The sequence below is a fragment of the Littorina saxatilis genome, linkage group LG8, assembly GCF_037325665.1.
Source record: "Littorina saxatilis isolate snail1 linkage group LG8, US_GU_Lsax_2.0, whole genome shotgun sequence".
In the NCBI taxonomy this organism is placed as follows: Eukaryota; Metazoa; Mollusca; class Gastropoda; order Littorinimorpha; family Littorinidae; genus Littorina; species Littorina saxatilis.
In genome coordinates this window covers 44,184,489-44,207,117 of record NC_090252.1, presented here as the reverse complement: position 1 = coordinate 44,207,117, position 22,629 = coordinate 44,184,489, and the positions used below count along the sequence as shown (strand labels likewise).

General features: G+C 41.9%; 1 protein-coding gene across 9 annotated transcripts in view; it reads left to right on the top strand.

Moving 5' to 3' along the window:
* Nucleotides 1-22,629, top strand: part of LOC138973623 (rho guanine nucleotide exchange factor 11-like) — a gene marked incomplete at its 5' end in the record, with an annotated part of 90,108 nt that overhangs the window by 295 nt on the left and 67,184 nt on the right. For all 9 annotated transcript variants that reach the window (XM_070346348.1, XM_070346347.1, XM_070346345.1 and 6 more), the window contains 5 exon segments: nt 1,117-1,197; nt 2,989-3,114; nt 7,365-7,436; nt 20,568-20,693; nt 21,225-21,293. In XM_070346348.1, the coding sequence (XP_070202449.1) occupies nt 1,117-1,197; nt 2,989-3,114; nt 7,365-7,436; nt 20,568-20,693; nt 21,225-21,293 (474 nt within the window).

Below are 22,629 nucleotides of genomic sequence, written 5' to 3'. Positions count from 1 at the left end.
TGTGTGCTTGTTTTGACTCCTCTTGTGTGTAGGGGGATGTAGATGGGTTAGTCAGTTGGTGGGGTATTGCCCTAGTCTTTATGATATGATGACGATGTTAGTGGGTGACCCCCCGCGGGTTAGGGGGAAGGGTTAGGGGGAAGAATTTACCCGATGCTCCCCAGCATGTCATATTAAGAGGCAACTAACGGATTCTGTTTCTCCTTTTACCCTTGTTAAGTGTTTCTTGTATAGAATATACTATATAGTCAATTTTTGTAAAGATTTTAGTCAAGCAGTATGTAAGAAATGTTAAGTCCGTTGTACTGGAAACTTGCATTCTCCCAGTAAGGTAATATATTGTACTACGTTGCATTAGCCCCTGGAGCAAATTTTTGATTAGTGCTTTTGTGAACAAGAAACAATTGACAAGTGGCTCTATCCCCTCTCCCCCCCTTTCCCCGTCGCGATATAACCTTCGTGGTTGAAAACGACGTTAAACACCAAATAAAGAAAGAAAGAAAGTTAGTGGGTGTGTGACTCACTACTGTCAAAGTGTTCTCTCTCTCTCTCTCTCTCTCTCTCTCTCTCTCTCTCTCTCTCTCTCTCTCTCTCTCTCTCTCTCTCTCTCTCTCCCCTTCTCTCTCTCTCTCTCCCTCTCCCTCTCCCTCTCCCTCTCTCTCTCTCTCTCTCTCTCTCTCTCTCTCTCTCTCTCTCTCTCTCTCTCTCTCTCTCTCTCTCTCTCTCTCTCTCTCTCTACCACAACCCTCGAAAAATAAAATTTGATTTGATTTGATTTCTCTTTTTCTCTCTCTCTCTCTCTCTCTCTCTCTCTCTCTCTCTCTCTCTCTCTCTCTCTCTCTCTCTCTCTCTCACTCTCTCCCTCTCTCTCTTTCTCTCGCTCTCCCCCCTCTCTCTCTCTCTCCCTCTCCCTCTCTCTCTCTCTCTCTCTCTCTCTCTCTCTCTCTCTGTCTCTCTCTCTCTCTCTCTCTCTCTCTCTCTCTCTCTCTCTCTCTCTCTCTCTCTCTCTCTCTCTCTCTCTCTCTCTCTCTCTCTCAGGAGTTTAAATTAAGAGCAGAAGACATCCAGACATTTGGATCTGAAATGAAAAATCTGTTGTTTCTATCTGTGTTTCAGCCTGACAAGGATAAGGAGCTGTTACAACAGAAGGTTCATATGACTCAGGTGATGTTCGAACAAGCCAAAGAGGACTACGAGGTATGCGAAACCAGATATTTCTGATATTTTACCGGACTATTCTTATATTGCGTGGATCAAATATTTACCCTTTATAATGTGTGCAACTGGGCAGAATAAACTACTAACAAGCTGAAGTGCTGTGGACATCCTCCTCCCTCTTTAAAAATCTCAGAAACAAACCTTTAAATGGAGGAATGGTAAGGCCAAAAAGAAAAATATGTCTGTTTCCGGTAACATTAACAAAAAAAATAGGGTCGGTCGGTCTTTTTTTTTTTTTTTTTTTCCTTACGTTTTATTAATGTCTTTTTCCTTTTTTTTTTCTTTTTTTTTTTAAACGCTTCCTTAGTTTACTTACAATTATTTAGCACATGTTTTTGACCTAGTTATATTGAAACTAAATAAAGTATAACTTGACTTCATATTTTTATTTTTTTATTTTGTTTGTGCGAAAAGCGAAAAAAAACTTTAGGGTCGGCGCTTAAGAATAGGGTCGGTCGGGTTACCAGAAACAGACATATTTTTGTTTTTGGCCTAAGTAACTTAAATTTACAGATGTCATGACATTAGTATCTGAGAAAAGTATGTTTGAAAATCTGAAAAGTTATGGTCAAGAGGGATCGAGGTCTTGATTGATAGCGAAGACTTCAAAATGACAAGGGGGTGGGGGGGCAGGAGCGTCCACTGTTAATTATTATACTTTCCAGCTAAGTGCAACTGTACTGTACGTTTCGCTTCATCCATTATGGAATTGGAAGCTACAACTATTCGCAGATTGTCACAGTATTAGTTATTATCGATCTTGTCTGTTGTGTATATCATTGTTTGTCCACTTTAAAAGCCGATAGGTCAGAGTTTTTCAAAATTGTCATTTTGGCTATTTTTAAACATTCATTAAACTTAACCTTTCTTTGTTATTTTGAATTTTATCTTGATAATTAGGAACTATGGCAGTCTGTCTGTTTTTTTGGATCTGAGTATTTGTGTGTAATGTTGTCCCAAATGTTTGTAAAATTTGAAACAATAATGTGTTATCCATTGATATGTAAATAATGTTATGTTATTGTGGGGGTTTTTCCCCCAATGATTGTACAGCGTTTTGACCAGGATTTAACCCTGGATACACGCGCTTTATAAATATTATTCATAATTATTATTATTAATTTTAATGATAGCAGTCTATATGTTTCGGATCTGAGTATTTGTGCGTTATGTTGTCCCATATATGTCTGTAAAACTTGAAACATGTTCTGCTTTCAAAAACATCAACTTTAGACATTCATTAAACTTAACACTCTTTGTGTTGTTTGCTTTTTATCTAAATTTGTGAATTTTGGCAGACTGTCTCTTTTTCGGATCATAGTATTTGTGTGTAAATGTTGTCCCATATGTCTGTAAAATCCAGGGTTTAGCCTGGGAGAAAAAGGCAATGGGACATTTGTCCCCCTCAACTAAATTCGGTTGGGACATAGTCGAAGGCAAGAAGCGTCAAAGGTACGCGTTTTTGACCAAAGATGCAAAATGGTGCAATATGGTGCCATCTGAGAATTAGACGCTATATCGTGTTATCTCTCTGTGTGTGTGTGTGTGTGTGTGTGTGTGTGTGTGTGTGTGTGTGTGTGTGTGTGTGTGTGTGTGTGTGTGTAATCTTATGTAAAGTGTACATTTGGTGGCGCAGTGGTACGTAATCTCTATTCACCCTTTGTCGCACTGAAGGGAATTGTGATGGGACATTTTCAGATTTAATGCACCAATGGCGCAGGGCACACTAGCAGATGAAACCCTGAAATGTGAAACAATTTGTGCTTTCAGAAACATCAACGACAGTACGTAAGGACGCCGTCAGAAAAGCTTCACACATCACTGCTGGAGAAAGAACGGACAGTGAAGACCTTAGAAAATCAACTCAAACAGTTAACCGGTGTTGAGGATCCCACCGTAAGTCACGCCAAACGCATCTTACCACACAAACCTTTCATTTTATTTGATTATTAATGAGTGGCGGGGATATAGCTCAGTCGGTAGCGGCGCTGGCTTCAAAACGGGTTGTCGCTATCGGCGTGGATTCGATCCCCACGTTCTGTCAGGGATTTATTTCCCAGAGTTGAGTCACACCACACGCATCTTACCCAGCAAAGCTTTCATTTCATTTGATTATTAACACTTTCTACCCCAGCTACAGGGTTCGTACAGAGTCCTTGAACCCTGGAAAACTCCTTGAAAATTGGAAAACCTTTTCCAGGCCTTGAAAAGTGCTTGAAAATAGAGTTTTGTTAAATAGTCATTGAAAAGTACTTGATTTTTCCAAATTGTTGCCTATACTTTCGTGAGCAGCTTGTCTTATTTAAAAAAAAATGCAACCCCACTTTTTTTCGTCAAATACAGTACACACATTTTGGGAGAATAAAAGATCGAGTGAAAACGAAAGCAGACGAACTAACTATTACTAGTCACCCGTAGTTGCTTCCCTTCCCGGAAGTTGGCAAGGGAAACAACTACAGAATGAGTAATAGTTTGCAGACGCGGAGAACCGCAGTGGCATTTTTATATCTCTTCCTGTGTCTTAGCGTGGAAAATGGGGAAAGGCAACTGCGTCTTCAATCGTCAATGGCTTGCAAAATACAAAGCTTGGCTTGTAGAAGCATCGGATAAATCGAAACATCATGCGCGATGCTTCGTGTGTAAAAAAGACTTCAACATTTCGAGCATGGGAGAAGCCGCCTTGAAAAGCCACATGGCCGGTGCACGACACCAGATGCTCATCAAAGGAAATGAAAAATGGTGCTTATCATTAGTTTTTGAACATCCAATGATTTAAATCGGCGTGCGGGAAGAGGGTATTATAACTAGCGAGTGTTTCATTGCGAGCTTTGAAGGTAAGAGGGTGCTTGATTTTCTCTTCAGAAGGTCTTGAAAGTCCTTGAAAAGTCCTTGAATTTTAGAACAAAAAAACTGTACGAACCCTGCAGCTATGTTGACCAAGTTTTTTTTTAGCCAAGACAAGCTGTGCTGCAGCTGGTCACTCGGAATTGCAGTAACTGTGTTGCAACTGTGTATCAACACGCTGGAATGCAGGTGTTAGATTGACATTACAGGAAGCGACTGAAGCTAACAGTCTGATCGGATATATCCGTACTTCAGGTCAGATAGAGCCATATGAGAGACAATGAGTTAATGAGTGGCGGGGATATAGCTCAGTCTCAGCCAGCCTCAGTCGGTAGCAGCGCTGGCTACAAAACTGGTTGTCGGTTCGATTCCCACGTTCAGTAAGGGATTTATTTCCCAGAGTCACTTTGTTCAGTCACTCTCCTCGGTGTCCGAACACCCCTTTGTGCACGCATGCGAACGATAAAGATCCCGAGCTCACAGCAAAAGTCTCAGGGCTTGGAAACATGCATGCGAACGATAAAGATCCCGAGCTCACAGCAAAAGTCTCAGGGCTTGGAAACATGCATGCGAACGATAAAGATCCCGAGCTCACAGCAAAAGTCTCAGGGCTTGGAAACATGAATGAATTATGTGCATGCAGGAAAAAGAAAAGAAAAATTGGGTATAGCGCCGTACTGTACGGCAGCTCGCTGCTTTCCCCAGGGAGAAAGCGGCCCGAATTTCCATGGGGGGTAACCTCACAGGACTATATGAAATCTTATACTTATCTTTAATCCTCATGCTTATTATCCCATTACTGGGTCCCTCCGCCGGCAGGGACGTAGCTCAGTTGGTAGCGCGCTGGCTTTGTAGCCAGTTGGTCGCAGTCAGCGTGGGTTCGATCCCCAGGTTCGGCGAGAGATTTATTTCTTGGAGTCAACTCTCTTCGGTGTCCGAACACCCCCCGTGTGCATGCATGCGCCCGAAAATGATCCCAACTTCACAGCGAAAGTCTCAGGGCTTGGAAAACACGAAGACACGCATACATCATCTCTCGTCTCTGATTATCATGATCATATTTCGATACTATGACGAGACAAACCCAATGCTTGTGGTGTAGAAGAAGACGGCCACAGCGGGCTTGTTCGAGTCAAAGTATCACACCATATATCTTCAGCGTATGTATTACCATTACCTGTCCCAATATAGGCCAACTGGTCTAAGAGGACGTTAAACCCTAACAGTCAGTCCCTCTCAGCGGAAAGCTAGCAGCAAGCAAAGTCAGGCTCTCACCCAGGCGTGTGCGTGTTTTAGTTTAGGTGTAATCTGCCACCTGCACTTATGGCAAAATGGCCATGGTCTTTTAGTGTCCTGCCACTGGTGCCATGGGGTGGGACATGGATACTGTCTCTGTGTCAGCACATCCAGTTGACCCATGTCCGTCCCGTCCCAGCGGCCTGGATAAAGGGGTTCGGTCCGTCCCGTCCCAGCCTGGATAAAGGGGTTCGGTCCGTCCCGTCCCAGCGGCCTGGATAAAGGGGTTCGGGGTGGGAACAGGGAGAAGTAATTAAAACACTGAGGTATGGGCACAACAAAATAATGACGCAAAAGAAGAGGAAGGTTTACTCGATGTGGTTCTGTGGATAATGATGAACTGTGAAACGTTTCTTTTAGAATCTCTAAGAGTCTTGTTTTGAAAAATTAGGACTTACAATTTAGGGAGACTTAGAATACAGACCAATCTAAAGAGAAAATCTGAATAAACAATCGATCAGATCTTTAAGCAAAGGGGGTATTAAAACGGAGGTTCTGAAAATGTAGTTGAGGCGGGGATGTAGCGCAGTCGGTAGCGCGCTGGATTTGTATCCAGTTGGCCGCTGTCAGCGTGAGTTCGTCCCCACGTTCGGCGAGAGATTTATTTCTCAGAGTCAACTTTGTGTGCAGACTCTCCTCGGTGTCCGAACACCCCCGTGTGTACACGCAAGCACAAGACCAAGTGCGCACGAAAAAGATCCTGTAATCCATGTCAGAGTTCGGTGGGTTATAGAAACACGAAAATACCCAGCATGCTTCCTCCGAAAACGGCATATGGCTGCCTAAATGGCGGGGTAAAAAACGGTCATACACGTAAAATTCCACTCGTGCCAAAAAAACGAGTGTACGTGGGAGTTTAAGCCCACGAACGCAGAAGAAGAAGAAGAAGAAAAATGTAGTTGTAGCAGCAGGAATATTCTTGTTTCTATAGATTGGCAGTCTTAACACTTTGTACCCCACATATGTTGACCAAGTTTTTTTTTTAGCCGAGACCAGCTGTGCTGCAGCAGGTCACTCAGAACTGTAGTAACTGTGTAGATCAACGCGACAGGAAGCGACTGAAGCTAACAGTCTGAGCAGAATGCGGATATGTGCCGAATGAGAGCAGATGCAATGTAGTGACTACGTGTGTACGGATATATCCGTACCTGGTCAGATAGAGCAATACGAGTGGGTGCGGATATATATCCGTACCTGGGAGACAATGAGTTAAAACAGGGAAATCCAGTTTGCAGATTAAAATGAAGCAGACGGAGCTGGTGTTGATTTCATTTAATATAAAAGAATCCGTCTTCTAATTCAGAGATCACACCACACCTGTGTTACTAATTACCTCACCTGCTAAAAAGGTTGCACTCTGGTGAACGCAGATCACGGTGCATTACTTCAACTGGTGATGTTAGTGTCAGCTCTCAGACTGTTGGCAGTTGTGAATGATAGCTGCCATTAGTGAAGCACAGAGCGCTCAACTTTTTTTTTATGACTCAACTTTCTTTTTTATTCTTTTTTTTTTTTATTCTCGCCCAAGTAATCAGTGAGTCATATTATTCAGTAGTGTTTGGAACGTCGGTCAGAAAGTAGGAAAATATTTCCTTGAATGTTTGTGGAGGAATCATGGGCAAAGTGAAATTGAAGATGTGCAGCTCTGACATGCATGAGGGAATGTCACAAAACATGTGCATCTCTTTTTAAACTTCATGATAATTGGTGTGGGGAGGATTTTCTATAGTCTCAACACGAAGACCAAGTCTCATTATCATTATCACTTGCCTTTGTCATACGTCATGTGAATCAGAATCAAATTACAATTGTTACATGTACATTATGTAACACACCCAAAATCTCTCTCTCTCTCTCTCTCTCTCTCTCTCTCTCTCTCTCTCTCTCTCTCTCTCTCTCTCTCTCTCTCCCCCCCCTCTGCTGTTTATATTTGTATGTCTTGTTCTTTTGTAAGGTTAATATTTTATTGCATGGAAAACTTTACTTGTTTTCATTTATTGTTCCAGACACCAAGTTTTACTCAAGGATCTCAACGATTTGATGTAGACTCTGATTTTTCATCTATAAACTCCAACAGGGTAAGTGTTGATAAACTCTTCTGTGTAACTTCTGCTCGTATCTATCATATCATATCCAAACATATACCTAACTCATCCCTTTAAGTTCTGTTCTGCATAGAAAGCAAACTTTTTATTTTAGCTTCGTAGTCCGGAGAGTTCTTATTTCAAAGCTTCTTTTCTGTGCTTTGTAGCTAGAAAGGAACTGTATTTGGCAGACTTGAGAGTTACAGTGGAGTCCAGCTATAACGAACCTGGGTATAACGAAATCCCTCTTTTAACAAACTGCCATTGATTTCCCGGCAGACAGCCTTCTATTTCTTACTTGTTACTTTCCAGGTACATCGAACCTTTTGAACTCATTTGCATAACGAACCCCTCTTTTAACAAACACGTTTTCATCGCCCCAGAGCGTTTTGTCTCTAAAAGTCACAAGGCTACAACGAACTGATGTCAATAATTGTCTCCAAAGACAAAAATACACAAACACAAGTGCACATCGCGTGATGAGCGAACTCTGAACAAACTAACAGCGGGAGGTGCACGGAACAGATCGAACCAAAACCGAAAGTTGTGGTGACGTCATGACATTTTGCGATGTACGTCAGCGAAGCTCGTGCACATGTGGTCTGTCTTGCTAAAAACAATGGCTGACGAACATGGTTTCGAAATCTGGAACTGTTTTTTTGTTTTCTCCGATCCGTGACCGAGTGACGCGATATAGAACCATGCGTTCGTTTGAATCAATACTCTCCTCAGGCAGTGAAGTCTCCTAAATTGCTCAACACTGTGGACAGTCCGGAGTGCAGTTATGTCCCGTGAATGAGCGAGTCAAAGTTTTATCGTGAAAATTGACGCTTTTCATGCACCTCCCGCTGTTAGTTTGCCTCTCTCTATGGATTATATTATGAAGCTGTTGAAAACATGCAGAGATTGTTCTCTCCAAGGAAAGATCGATGGGACGATCATTTGAAGGTGATTGGGAAAACTTGTCTTGAGGCCATTTAGGGCTGAAAACTCTACAGCGAATTACTGATACAACGAACTAAAATGTATCTCCTTTGAGATTCGTTGTACTCGGACTCCACTGTATATTACAGCTTTCTTTCTGTGCTTTGTAGCTAGACAAAGAATGTATTCAGTTCTTGTTGTGTTGCCGAGGTAGATAGCAAACCTTTTCTTTTTTATTTTTTTTTTATGTGCGTTATCAGCTTGGTTTCTATGCTGCTGCATTTGGTTTGATTTGATTTCTGATTCTTAGTTCGAATTTTGTTTTATATCTCTGCATATTTTCTGTTTGGTATTAGATTTAATATCGCTGCATATTTTCAGTTTGAAAAGTAACCATGTTGAAGTGTTGTGTTCTGTTGCTAATAATATATACTATAGGCGACATTAGTGTAATAATTGGTTAGTTGGGGGAGTGAAATGTTTAGACATAAATGGCCTTTATTCCTACTCGGTTTCTCCAATACGTCTCTGTGCTTTGCTTTAAGAAACTTTTCTTTTGTTTGTTTCTGCCTTTGTTTCTCCCCGTGATCGGGAGGTCGTGGGTTCGAACCCCGGCCGGGTCATACCTAAGACTTTAAAATTGGCAATCTAGTGGCTGCTTCGCCTGGCGTCTGGCATTATGGGGTTAGTGCTAGGACTGGTTGGTCCGGTGTCAGAATAATGTGACTGGGTGAGACATGAAGCCTGTGCTGCGACTTCTGTCTTGTGTGTGGCGCACGTTAAATGTCAAAGCAGCACCGCCCTGATATGGCCCTTCGTAGTCGGCTGGGCGTTAAGCAAACAAACAAACAAACAAACAAAAGCCTTTGTTTCTTCTTCTTCTTTTTAATTTTTTTAATTTTTTTTGTTTCAATTTTTTTGAGTTCTTCTCAAGAGTTCACCGAAAGTATGAGGTTTTCACTATTTTCCTGTCTCTCTGCCTTATTTTTCATGCTTTTCTTTGGCATTAGTACAGTTCACATGATTGTTTTAAAAACACCCAGGCTTCACGTTTTGCCATGCATTATTGCATCTTGAATTTACTTCACTCAAGAAAATTCCTTCCATCACTTTGTTCACAATTTTCCAAAATAGAAACTAAGTTAGTCTGTTCTCCTAATTCCAACTTAAATGGAGTAGATTTCAAAAGAAAAAGAATATGTACAAGAAGTTGAAATGCGCATTACACATATGTTACAATCTACAATCTTTCTTTGGATGTGGGCTCTGAATTGCACTTCTCTTTCAAATACAAAATCATTCACCAAGATGCTAATTTTAGTTATAATCGTCCAAGATTACTCAAATAATGCTGCATCATTAGGAACTGAATAGAACACGTCATCATATGATTAACAGAAATGGGGTGAATATTATGTCTGCACTGTGGCGTGGTGTTAGCACTCAAAAATTATTAATGCTGCAGACAATTAACATGGAATTCTAACTTTTAAGTCTGTAATGAGGTACCTGCATTGAAAAGAAATTGTGATCGACCTGCCAACAATGTCCATACACTGCAGGTGACCTTGCACGACAGGGGTATTTTGGTCAAGTTTATAAGACAAAAGCACAACAGAAGGTGTCCTGTATTGGGAGATGTCCTCTAATTGGAGGGACCTCACATCGCAGGTACCTCTATATTACATGCGTAATAAGCAGTCGCATGACTAACCACTGTTGTTTTGCTCAAAATTATTTGTAGTTGGAAATCAAAATCCCAGTCGCCAGTTATCCGCCTGTGTCTCTTTCAGATAAGCATCAAGATTTTTGGTTTCTCAAAATCAAAGTAATGCTTCATTCTGACTTCCGTTTTCCTTTCTTTTATTCTAAGCAGCCTGTTCTGTCTTTTTAGATTTGAATGGCAAAGCACAGCTACTATCTTACACATTTCTGTTTTGACTTTAAGTCGTGCTCTTCATTAAGTTCTCTATTTTTTTCTGCCTTACATATTATTTTTTCGCTGCTGTTATTACTGATCTCCTTAGGCTGATAAGTTTAGCCAATAAATTAATTGTCATGTATTCTCCCGCCCCTAGGGTTTTGGGTATCAGCAGGGATGGTCCCTCAGTGAGTTTAGCAAATAAAGTTTCGGATCCTTTCCACATTGTTGGATGGACAGTACTATTTCGTCTTTAAATTAGTTTAGGTCTCGGTGTTGGATGGACCAATCAGTCTTATATACCCAGGGCTTTCCATCTCCCGCCGCGCCGCCCCCTCCCCCCCCATCCCCCATGTGCATGCCCCTTGCTTCTTGCGTCTTCTCCTTCCATCTCACTGGCAGTTTGCTTGGTTTCTGTTTTCCTCCCCTACCCCCCTCACCGTCCCCTCTCTACAGCCTCTACAGTACCCGGCGTTAAACCAACCGACCGCACAGGATCAGAGCGACATCAAACACACCAAGCAGGCTTCAGCCCCCGTGTCTTTCCGCACCGGCATCGGTGACCTTGGGGAAGGTCGCACGGCGACCAACGTCATGCGTTCGAAATCGGACGCTGCGTCACGGAGACGTGTGGGCGGGATGCAGTCCACTTTCTATGTAGGCTTGGCGGCCGGCGGAGGAACGTCGGAGGGAGCGGCCGAGGTACAGCGCAGCTCTCTCCCTTTCTTGAACGCGTTTTGGTCCATTGAGGGGAATTTGTTAAGCCTTGTTGTCTTTCTTTTTTCTCTGCCCTCCCGCCTTTTTTTTTTCTCATAATTTTTGTTTTTCCCGTTTAGGTCTCTTCTGTTAAAAATTGGCTGTGACTCTCCCACCCCTGCCAACCGTTGGTCGGCAGTTCATGCTTTAAGCAAGTTTTTAATTTCTTTCCCTCTCTCCCCAACCACCCCCCCCCCCCCCCCCCATCCCCTCCCTTGATAACTGCTTTGATTTTCTTGTTTGAAATTCTTGAAGGGGCAGGCAGACCTGGGAACCCATACGATTTCGCCGTATTTTGTACGCATGATTGTCTAGAATACGATCAGTACGGTCAGTTGAAAAAAAATACGACGACGACTTTTCTTCACAAGCGCATCCCGAAGCCGATCCGGTACTTTGACATACGATGAATGTTTTTTCAGTCAACATTGACAGACGCATTTGTTTTAAATGTTTTGGTAAACTTAATTAACGGTGCGACAGATGCGTGTGAAGCATGTTTGAAATATGTATGTTCAAATGCTATGAGGAGTACGCTCATTTTTCTGAAAATACACCATGTTTGTTTGAGAATACTCCAAGTGCAAAACAGGGGTTCCCAGGTCTGGGCAGGTTTCTCCAGGGGTTGAGTGGTTGTTTTAAGCTCCTGTATTAATAATCATGTTATTTATGTGGTATGAAGTTTCATTACTCTGCAGTGTACTTGTCATTGTGACATTTTCTCAGGAAATGAGTACTGGATTACAAAGTTATTCTTTATCAAACTGCAGTATACAGACTATTTCCCAAAATTCAAAACCTGCAGTATACTGTATTTCCCGAAATTATAAAACTGCAGTGTACAGTATTTCCCAAAATTGTTAACACTTTAAGAGATACATGCAGATCAAAGTGTCCGCAGAAATTGTCCACCCTTTGTCCTGTCTGTGCAAGATTATAAACTTATATAGCTGTTACCGTCATTCAAAATAAACTCAAAGTTTGATGGAGAAGTACAATGTACTGATAATAGAATATTTCCCTAACACCCCGCCCCCCCCCCCCCCCCCTCTTGAATTTCTCCTCCACCTCCACCAACCCCCCACACACACACACACACACACACACACACTTCTTTTAGATCATTCTGACATCCATGTTTTCACAACTTCTTTTTTTTTATGGCAGCTACAAGTTGTTTTCACTTGACCCTCAAGGATATTAATAAGCGCAGGAGCCGAAATTTGCATACGAACTTGAACTTCGTACGATACGAACTTCGTAGAGGCTTCTAAAACTCGCTACCATCTCCATCCCACCCCCTACCCCCCCCCCCCTCCCCATTTGAGCATCTTGTAGATTTGTTCCTTCATTGTCAGCCCCAGCCCTCTCACTCGCCTCTCCACCCCCCACCCTCACCCCCACCCCCACTATTTATACTCACAATTTCATAAATCACTTGTTGTACTTGCATGAGCATTACATTTCACAGATTATTATTGTCCCTATTTCAAAAAACAGGTTCAGCATCTAGCTTCCATTTGGTTTGAAACAAAATTATGGTAAATAGTTAAATATCATAATTTGACGATTAAAATAAACGATTCGGGCAAAAAGTTAAGCAAGAACATCCTAGCTGCTTTTCCTGAGACTGTGTCACATTTAGACAACATTGAGGATTTTTTATTTTTTTTCTTCTTTCTTTGTTTTACATTCAGTGAGAGGTTTCAAGAACTGACATCACTAACAATCTCATAATCGCATTTACGTGTATATATACATATTAACCATGGTTTTACCCCCATGACATAGATCTACCTTTGTTAACGACAAAATATGATCATTAACTGTATGTCAGCACATACAAAAAACAAAACAAAAATTTCTTTCTCTCTTCAAAAAATTCTCGTTCTTCTAGATTCTTGTGTAAAGCTTAATCAGTTTTTGAGTTTCTTTATCCAATTTGTCTAGCTTCTAAACTTATACTCACACTGTATAATGTTTGAATGTTAGATAAATGTTTTCAGTTGAATGGGTTATAGCGGGATAACTTATGGCTTCCAGTTGCAGATTTTCGTCATGCTAGACGAGTTGTCAGCTTTTCTGAAGTTCTTTTTTGCGCTTTTGACATGTGTATGAAACTTGTGCCTTGTAGACCATTAACACGTGTCCCTGATGTATCTCCCTAGGGCGGTAAACTGATTCGTCGTAGGTTAAAACGGGTAAACATGATTTTTTTTTACCCTTATTACACCCAGTATAGGCGTTTTTCGTTCAGTTTTGTGGTATTGAATGTGACGTTTTGCTCACTTCTGTTTAACACTTCTGTTTGTTTTTTTGGCAGTCTCCAGAATTAGCTCTGTGGAAGTGAATGTCAATACAGCAGTCCCTCTCATGAACGGACACCCTTGGGCCATAGCAAAACTGTCCGTACATTGCCGGTCACGGGAGGGGTGACCACACCACCCCCCTCCCCCATACACTCACACAGAGACACACAAACAACAGGATTGAGTCTATGCTAATCACTTCTTGTGGCTACTAAACAATAAACTCCTAATGCTTCTTTAAACGTTCTGAAAAAATGATCTGTTAGAAAAGTGTTGAAAAGAAGAGATAAAATAAATCCTCGAGGCACTGACATAGGAAAGCAGCCACACAAACACAGCACAGAGGAGCGTGTGCAGATGCTTTGCAAGAATAAGCTTGAAAACCAGTTTGAATAAATAGCAGCAGATAGAGCTGCATGTCATAATTATGTAATTTATTTTCCTCTTGTCTGGCTTTATTGACTGCATGCCGATCATGTGGCATGGCACAGAGTTTAGCCATCTACCCCTCCACCCCCCCCCTCCCCCCCTTCCCCCCCCCCCCCCCCCTCTCTCTCTCTCACTCCCTCCAGCCATGTACTGTTTGGGGCTGTGGCACTGTTCACTCTGAGCAAAACCAGTTGACTGTGTCGTAACTTTTGACAAAGCAAGACAACTGAAGGGTTCACAGATTAGGCAACCGACTCACTGGTCAAGGCTGAGGGGAAACAAGAGTATCTTGTCAATGAAAGAGGTTACACACAGACACACGATGCTGAGAACTGTGACCGGTTTTTCACTCTCTTTCGCTCAGGACCTTCATCGAGTGATCGACTGTGGTTTCTGTTGTTTACGTCCAACAGACAAGAATAAAGAGCACAGTGCAGTTTCATGTTGGCATCTTCGCATGTACTCCACTCCTGACCAAAACTACCCCCCCCCCCCCCCCCCCCCTCCTGATGGGTACACATGCACTCAAGTTGTCAGTGACTGTCATCACGCCATTGCGGCTGTGATCTTTGTACCAAGAGAAGACTGCTCTGTTATCGATTTTGTTGTGGTAAAAATGTGAGATGGTCTGTCCGTACATTGGAGGTATGACCTGCTCTTGGGACCGAAAATGAGTGTCCGCGTACACGTTTTGCAGGTGTCCGTTTAAGGGGGGGGGGGGGGGGGGGGGGGGGAGGGGGCAAAATATAGAAGGAAAATACTCCGTGCCGAGCATATGTGTCGGTACATGTCAGGTGTCCGCTCACGCCGGGGGGCGTACATTGCAGGGACTGCTGTAGAAGATTTTCCGGAAATAATTCTGTCAGGATTTTCAAGCGTTGGGGAAGAGTTGTGCCCTGGTTTTCATTTACAAACAGGAAACACGTGGCCGACCAGTTAAAACCATGATCGCAGCAAATAACTGACTTTGATGTGTATTATGCATTGTCCGCTCGAAAGAAAAAGGTGTATCGATTGGGCGCAACTTTCCCACAACGCTTGCAAATCGTGACCAAGTTATTTCCGAAAATCATCTGTTACTATGAAAGAGGAGTGAACAATTTGAGATTTGTTCAGCGTGATAACAATGATCGAGCCTCTCACGGGGCTAATTCTGGAGTTTGCTGAATTTTGTTTGCATTGGATGTTGTCTTGAATGATGGCATGTTGCCGAATCTGCACTTAGGCTGCTTTTTCTGCTGATAAATTGTGCATTTTCTGTTGCTTGTTGCATGGATCATTAAAAAAGCAAATCATTTGCAGCTGTGTCTTTTCTGCTGTGCATTTTCTGTTGCTTGCATGGAATGTAAGAAATGCAGTCCTTTGCAGCTGTGCAGTTTCTGTTGCTTGTTGCATGGCATGTTAGAGCTGGAACCATTTGCAAAGACCTTATTTTTCAGCACGTTTTTATTTTCATTGCTTTCCTTGCTTGACTTTCATTTTTCTTTTTTGAAGTCTTGGTAACTCATTATTTAATATTTGTCAAGGTTTTTCTATGATACATTGTGATTAGGAAATCAGGGTGATCAGGATTTCCTCATTTCTTAATTGATCTCTTGAGTGTAAAGTGGACTCTCTCTCTCTCTCTCTCTCTCTCTCTCTCTCTCTCTCTCTCTCTCTCTCTCTTTCTCTTTCTCTCTCTTTCTCTTTCTCATTCTCTTTCTCTTTCTCTCTCTCTCTCTCTCTCTCTCTCTCATGGTAACTATAAAGTATCTCTTGCAGTAGCAGTAGTTTTTTTTTCTTCTAATCACATTGCAGATTTGCGTCCCTTGCAACACCCTGTTTTCTTTAACTGCAGCATGTCAGTCAGCTTGCACGTGCAACATGTTTAAAAGATGATACAAATATGGATGCGACCTTGCAAATATGGATGCGACCTTGGCTTTTCTGTTTCAGATTCCATGTATATTGACATTTTGTTACACTGCATGCATGCCAATTTTAACATCATTATTACAGAGGTCTCATTTAAAATTCTTCAAAATGCGGACTACAGGGGAGCACCCCTTTTTGAGACTTTTATGAAAATATGAGAAAATCAGGTCTGACAAAAAGGGTAGTCTTAAATTGGAGCCAAATTTGCATACATGATGAACAGAAAACCTGAAAAAGTAAGGTCTTAAAAAGGCGGAGGTCTATTGGAACAGGGGGTCTTAAAAAGCCTGGGGTTCTTAAATTGGAGCCAAAGTTACATACATGATGAACAGAAAACCTGAAACAAACAAGGTCTTAAAAAGGCGGAGGTCTTGGAACAGGGGGTCTTAAAAGGGGGTTCCACTGTATTACTATGAGTGTTCATGCTACAGTATGTGGTACATTGTACCTGCGATGTGTGGACCCTCCCATGAGAGGACACCTCCCTTAAAAGGACACCTCCCTTAAAAGGACACCTTCTCTTGTCCCTTTTTATATTATCTCTCCCAAAGAATACCTGTCGTGACAGGACACCTGCAATATAGGGACGCTTTTGGCTGGTCCCGAGGGTGTCCTTTCATCGCCGGTAGCAGCTGTGTTCATGTACAGTCATGGTACATGTACATTGTATCAATCAATCAATATGAGGCTTATATCGCGCGTATTCCGGGGGTACAGTTCTAAGCGCAGGGATTTATTTTAATTTTTATTTTTATGCAATTTATATTGCGCACATATTCAAGGCGCAGGGATTTATTTATGCCGTGTGAGATGGAATTTTTTTACACAATACATCACGCATTCAAAATTGGCCAGCAGATCGCAGCCATTTCGGCGCATATCCTACTTTTCACGGCCTATTATTCCAAGTCACACGGGTATTTTGATGGACATTTTTATCCATGCCTATACAATTTTGCCAGGAAAGACCCTTTTGTCAATCGTGGGATCTTTAACGTGCACACCCCAATGTAGTGTACACGAAGGGACCTCGGTTTTTCGTCTCATCAGAAAGACTAGCACTTGAACCCACCACCTAGGTTAGGAAAGGGGGGAGAAAATTGCTAACCCCCTGACCCAGGGTCGAACTCGCAACCTCTCGCTTCCGAGCGCAAGTGCGTTACCACTCATCCACCCAGTCCACTCAGCCACCCAGTCATGGTACATGTACATTGTACCTGCCATGAAAGGACATCCTTGGGACCAGCCCAAAGTCCCTACATTGCAGGTGGTCTGTCATGACAGGTATATTTTGGTCAAGATAGACAGCAAATACTGAAGGTGTCCTTCCATGGGAGGTGTCCTCTCATCAGAGGGGCCTCACATTGCAGGTACAATGCACCACATACTGTGGTAGACGTCGTCTCGTCTGGTACACCCGTTAAGTTTCTTTGCAAATTCGGTACACACTTAAACGCGTATTTGAACGTAACTGATAAGAAATCACAATGTTAATCTCTGACTGGAAGCATGAGTTTTGATTTGATAGTTGTTTCTGCTCTTTATCTGTAGAATTGAAATATAAGTTCTTTGACCTCTCAGGGTCATTACTTAGATGATTTCATTTCATTGTACATTGAATCATTTAGACACTGACTGGTCTTCTTGAACAGAGATCCATTGGATGAAAATTAACTTGTTAAAAAGCACTTTGATAAACTCTTCTTTTTTTTTCTCAGTTTGCTAGTCAGTTCTGAAACTGTCTTGTGTTTTTCTTTCTTTCTTTCTTTCTTTCTTTCTTTCTTTCTTTCTTTCTTTCTTTCTTTCTTTCTTTCTTTCTTTCTTTCTTTCTTTCTTTCTTTTCTTTCTTTCTTTCTTTCTTTCTCTCTTTCTCTTGTTCTTTCTTCCTTTCGTTTCTTATTTCTTTCTTCCTGTGAGATGAAAACAATGAATGCGTGTGTATTATTTTCTGTCAGATTGCCTTTTCTTCTTGGTATACCTTTTTTACCCAAGCTGATAATACTAGTGTGTAATATTCCAAAGAAATAGCCAAACAAAATCTAAAGCTGTAAGTGTTATACCAGACCTGTTTACCCTTACTATTTGGGAGTAATTTATTACTATTTTTTGTAGGATTTCGGGAAAAAATACTCCATTTGAGTCCGGATTACGATTTCCAAACTTGCTTCAACTTAGATTAATATTGCTAATGTTGGCATTTGTGACTCCTGGGTTACTATTTGGTCATGAGATTACTATTTTTGGCTTGACCATTACTCTTGTCAAGTTTTTGGGGTAAACAGGTCTGGTTATACTAATTAATGTCTGTGTGTTTTTCTGTATGTCCTGGTTTGTCTTCTAACAAAGTATAGACAAATGTATAGCTGATGATACATTGTTGAATTCACAGTGTTTTCATGTTTTATATGATGTTCTGTCTTTTTGTTGGGTTTTAATGTGGTGGTGTGTCAGTGCTGCAAATCAGTTCTTGTTCTTCTCACCAGGGCTGAGATGCACGACCAAGTTGCCACCCAAACAGGAGCCACCCGCAGTGTTGGATTGGTTGAAACTGAGATGTGTTGTGATTTCAACCAATCAGAACCCGCGGTTTGTTCTCTCCGGTTTGGGTGGCAGCCAGTTTCGCTTCGTTCCCCTCAGCCCTGCAGTCTCTTGTTCCTGTTGTTTACCTGCAAAAGTAGAATGTCAGGGTTTATACCTGCGTGTTGTGTGTGGTGTTCAGTGGAAATCCTACTGTTCTTCCCTCTACCATGGCAACGCCCTTCAGGCTCCCCGTGACCTTGCCGCGCTGCAGACGCTGCATCTTCCGCAGGTGACCCCACACACGCTGATCCTGACCAATCAGATTGCACTGCAGTTCCTGCCGACCTGCACCCTATTCTTTCTCTCCCTTTTTGTGGCTAATTGTCGTCTTTTGTGTCATCCCCTTTTTGTCGCTAAAAGTTCCTGCTCCGTATGCTCAGTTATATCTACTTTTTGTTGCGAAATGTTGCCCTAATTTGTGCCGTCTTTTTCTTTTCTTTTAATAACTCCAAGATTTGCTTCAGCTGAAAAGACCAAAGTTGTTCAAGGCTGTGACGTTTTGTGCAAAGTTTTACTGACTGTTTAAACTCTTACTACTTGACTTGAAGCACACAGTTGCTGAGCAAATGCGCCGAAGTGTTGATGCGTTGTTTTCGTACAGGTTTAACCATCAGCGGCTTTTGCTTCAGTTTGATCACAACATTTGACTCAGTTTGTACGTACTGATGTTGTTAATGAGCCTGTTCGCTGTTGTTGTTTGACTCGTCTTAATTCTAAGATTGCACTATGACATTTGAAGTACAGTACAGTGGAACCCCCCTTTAAAGAAAAACAGTCCACAAATCTGAGAAAATCAGGTCTCAAAATGAAGGGAGTCTTAAAATGGGGGTAAATTTACAGAGGTTATGAACACAAAGTCTGAGAAAACAGGGTCTTAAAAATGGGGGTAAATTTACAGAAAGTCTGAGAAAACAGTCTTAAAAATGGGGGTAAATTTACAGAGGTTATGAACACAAAGTCTGAGAAAACAGGGTCTTAAAAATGGGGGTAAATTTACAGAAAGTCTGAGAAAACAGTCTTAAAAATGGGGGTTCCACTATATCTAATTGTTTAAGGTACAAAATTGTCCAAGGAATTCGAGTGTTGCACGAGTTCAGTTTTCTTTCTTCTGTGACTCTAAAATCCTACTTGTTTTCTCATTCTTCCATTTCCTCTTTATTCTCTTGACCCCTTCCTCCCCCCCCCCCCCCTCCCCCTCCTTTTTGGTTCTGCCTATCTTTTATTCTCATTCCTCTCTTGTCTTAAAGTTCTTCCAATTCAGACAAACTGATAGGACGTTGATAAGACATCCATACTAGTACCGATCTGTACACGGCCACGACCAGAATCATTTGCATTGTAGATAAACTTGCACATTGGGACCCAGTTTGGATTTGTTAAGATTCAAGCTGGTGTTGGTGACAAGTATGCCCTACATTGCATGCTTGGCTGCATTTTCATTAGCATTCATCAGGAATCTGATAATTAAGTTTGCATGAAAGCTTTGTGCATCTGGTAGCAAATATGCTCATTTTTTGGCTCTGCCAGTTTTGATTCCTAAAATGCATGAACCTGTTTCATTTTCTATATACATGTATTTTGAATGGCTTCTGAGTGAGATTTTTCTCAGGGATGGGGCGTGAGGGTAATGTTTTAAGAAGAAGATATTCGTTTAAAATACGATTTATAGCGCTGGTGATTAGTATGGTCAAGGAGAAAGCTTTTATGTCTGAGCAGTTTGGTGACAGTTGCAAGTGTGACATGGATAGCATGAGTACTGTTGTTTGATGATGATGATGATGATGATGATGATGACGATGATGACGATGGTTCAGTTCTGTTAAGATAGATTGTTCACAACGAACATGAAATTTTCTAAAGCTTCTGAATACAGAGGCAAATTGTTTGAAAGTTTTTGAAGTTCTTGCCTAATGGGTGTCGGTGGCTGTGGAATTAAGCTAACGAACTGGACGCTTCCATTTGTCTCAGGTGAATGCTGGAACCATATTTGTCTCTGTGAAGATTTGCTGTTATGTTGTTGTTATTGTTGCTGTTGTTGTTGCAGCAGTTATTGTTACTTTTAGCTTTGTGGAATATACCTCTTTCCTGCTGAAAGATAACATAATGTTGAATGATTTGAATTTGTGGAACTAAATTGTCTCTGCGAAGATTTGCTGTTGTTGTTGTTGTTGCAGCAGTTATTGTTACATTTAGCTTATGGGAAGACCAGCTCTTTTCTGCTGAAGGTCAACGTAATGTATGATTTGAATTTGTGGCCGTGACGCTGACGTGTTGTGTGTCTGTCTGTTGCAGGCGACGTCGTTTCCGTCAGAAGGCAGCATGTCAGACTCGCCGCAGACGTCTCCGAGTATTTCCCCGACCCCCGTCCACCCCTACAACAACAACGACGACCCCAGTCGAGGAGACTCCGGGGTTGAGGTAAGGGTGTGTCTGTCTGTCTGTCTGTCTGTCGGTCTGTCTGTGCGTGTGTTTGTGTGTGTCTGTGTGGGGAGGGGAGAATGTGTGTGAGTAAAAAAAGGTGAGAGAGTGTGTTGTGAGTGTGTATGAATGTGGGGGAGGGGTTTGTGTTAGAGTGTGTGTGGGTCTATATGTGGAGAGGAGAATGTGTGTAAAAACGGGGGAGAGGTAGTGTGTGTGTTATGGGTGTGTGTGTGTGTGTGTATAAGCATGATCACTCTGGCCATTTTCAAGACAAATAGTTGTTAACACATAAGAATCATAGATAATATGGATACCTGTCACTCTGCAAAGTGCAGTGCTGTTCACATGGCAGACTTTAATAACCAAGCATTAATAAAAGACTGCTCCAAGTCGCTTGCAAACCGCTGCGGAGTCTGTGCCGAGTTTTCAAATCACTGCTTATAAATTGGGGCTTCATCCTAACAGTTCTAAACCGTATCAATTTATGTATTTGAGGTATTCTGTTAATGGTGAGGATTTTCTGTGCAGGACTCTGCGCCCATGCCAGCAGAAATCATCACCATTGACGATGAGGACGTCAACTCTGATGATGAAACGGTGAGATTGATTCGCTCTCGGTTTGTGTGACCTGAAGCTCTCTCTGAGTGTCCACCCACCCCGCTCTCTTCCTCTCCATGTCTCCCTTTCTCCCGCTCGGCTCTCCCTCTCCATTTCTCCCTCCCCCTCTCTCTCTCTTTCTCCCTGGCCAAACCCCCCCCCTCTCTCTCTCTCTCTTTTTCCGTTAAGTTTATGCCTTCTCATAATTTTGTCTTTGTGAAGTACAGCTACATTGGAACCTCCCTTTGACAACCTTCAAAATTCTACAAAAATCAGGTCCTGGAAAGGGAGGGTAAAAATTGGGGTAAATTTCAGGCATGGGAATTGTTCTTCAGGCATGGGAATTGTTCTTCAGGCATGGGAATTGTTCGCGGAAAGGCAAACTTCCGCCAAAATTTGTTTTTGTTCCCCCGAAAAAATAAATGGGGGAGACAAAAATGGTTCTAAAAAAACATTTCTGTTCTTTGGAGAGAATAAATAAATTCCGGGGGGGGGGGGGGGGGGGCATTGAATTATTAACCCCTTCACTGCCCACCCCGTATGTAATACGTGGTCATTTTCGGTTTGTCCTACGCCCATAACCAACCGTATCTCATACGTGGGATTTGTGTCAACAACATTTCAGGACATTTCTGAAAACTAAATGGGAGGTAACCACTGTCCAAGTACTTGTAGGGGTTCTAAACACATTTCTTTCCCATAGACCGTTCGGATAATGCTGTTGTACTGTGGCAGTGAAGGGGTTAAAAGGGGTTTCACTGTACTGCTTTTTGGTCATGGTGGTTTGTCATAATATCGTTGTTGTTGTTACCTTTCATTGTTTCATCTTGTCATCATTACCCACATTTGTCATGATTCAAGATTCACTCCATCTGTTCATTATATTTTTATGTGTTGATCTTTCTTGTAACGATGAAAGTAAACGTGAAATCTTTTGAGTTTTTTTTCGAGTTGTGTGGAGGAAGCGGGGCGTATAACCATCGTCTGTAGGACAAAAATACTAGGAGCTAATAAATAGTGCCTTTGAGTGATTTAATTTTTTACTTGACCTTATCGATTATAGTCAGGGAACTGCTTTCAGCCCCCCGCTTTCTGTCACTAACGTGGTGGTGATGACAATGTTTCTTTGGTTTGAAGACTTCCATGAGAACTGGTTTTACCTGCAGGCCTTAAACTGGTGTTTGTGTGTGTGTGTTCTTTGTTTGTTTGTGTGTTTTGTTTGTTATTGAATTCACATGCATTTCATCAGAGGGTGTGGTAACCTTCAGATATGATCTAATATTACCTGAGGCCTTTAGGGTGTTTGTGTGTGTGTTGTTTGTTTCTTTGTTTGTTT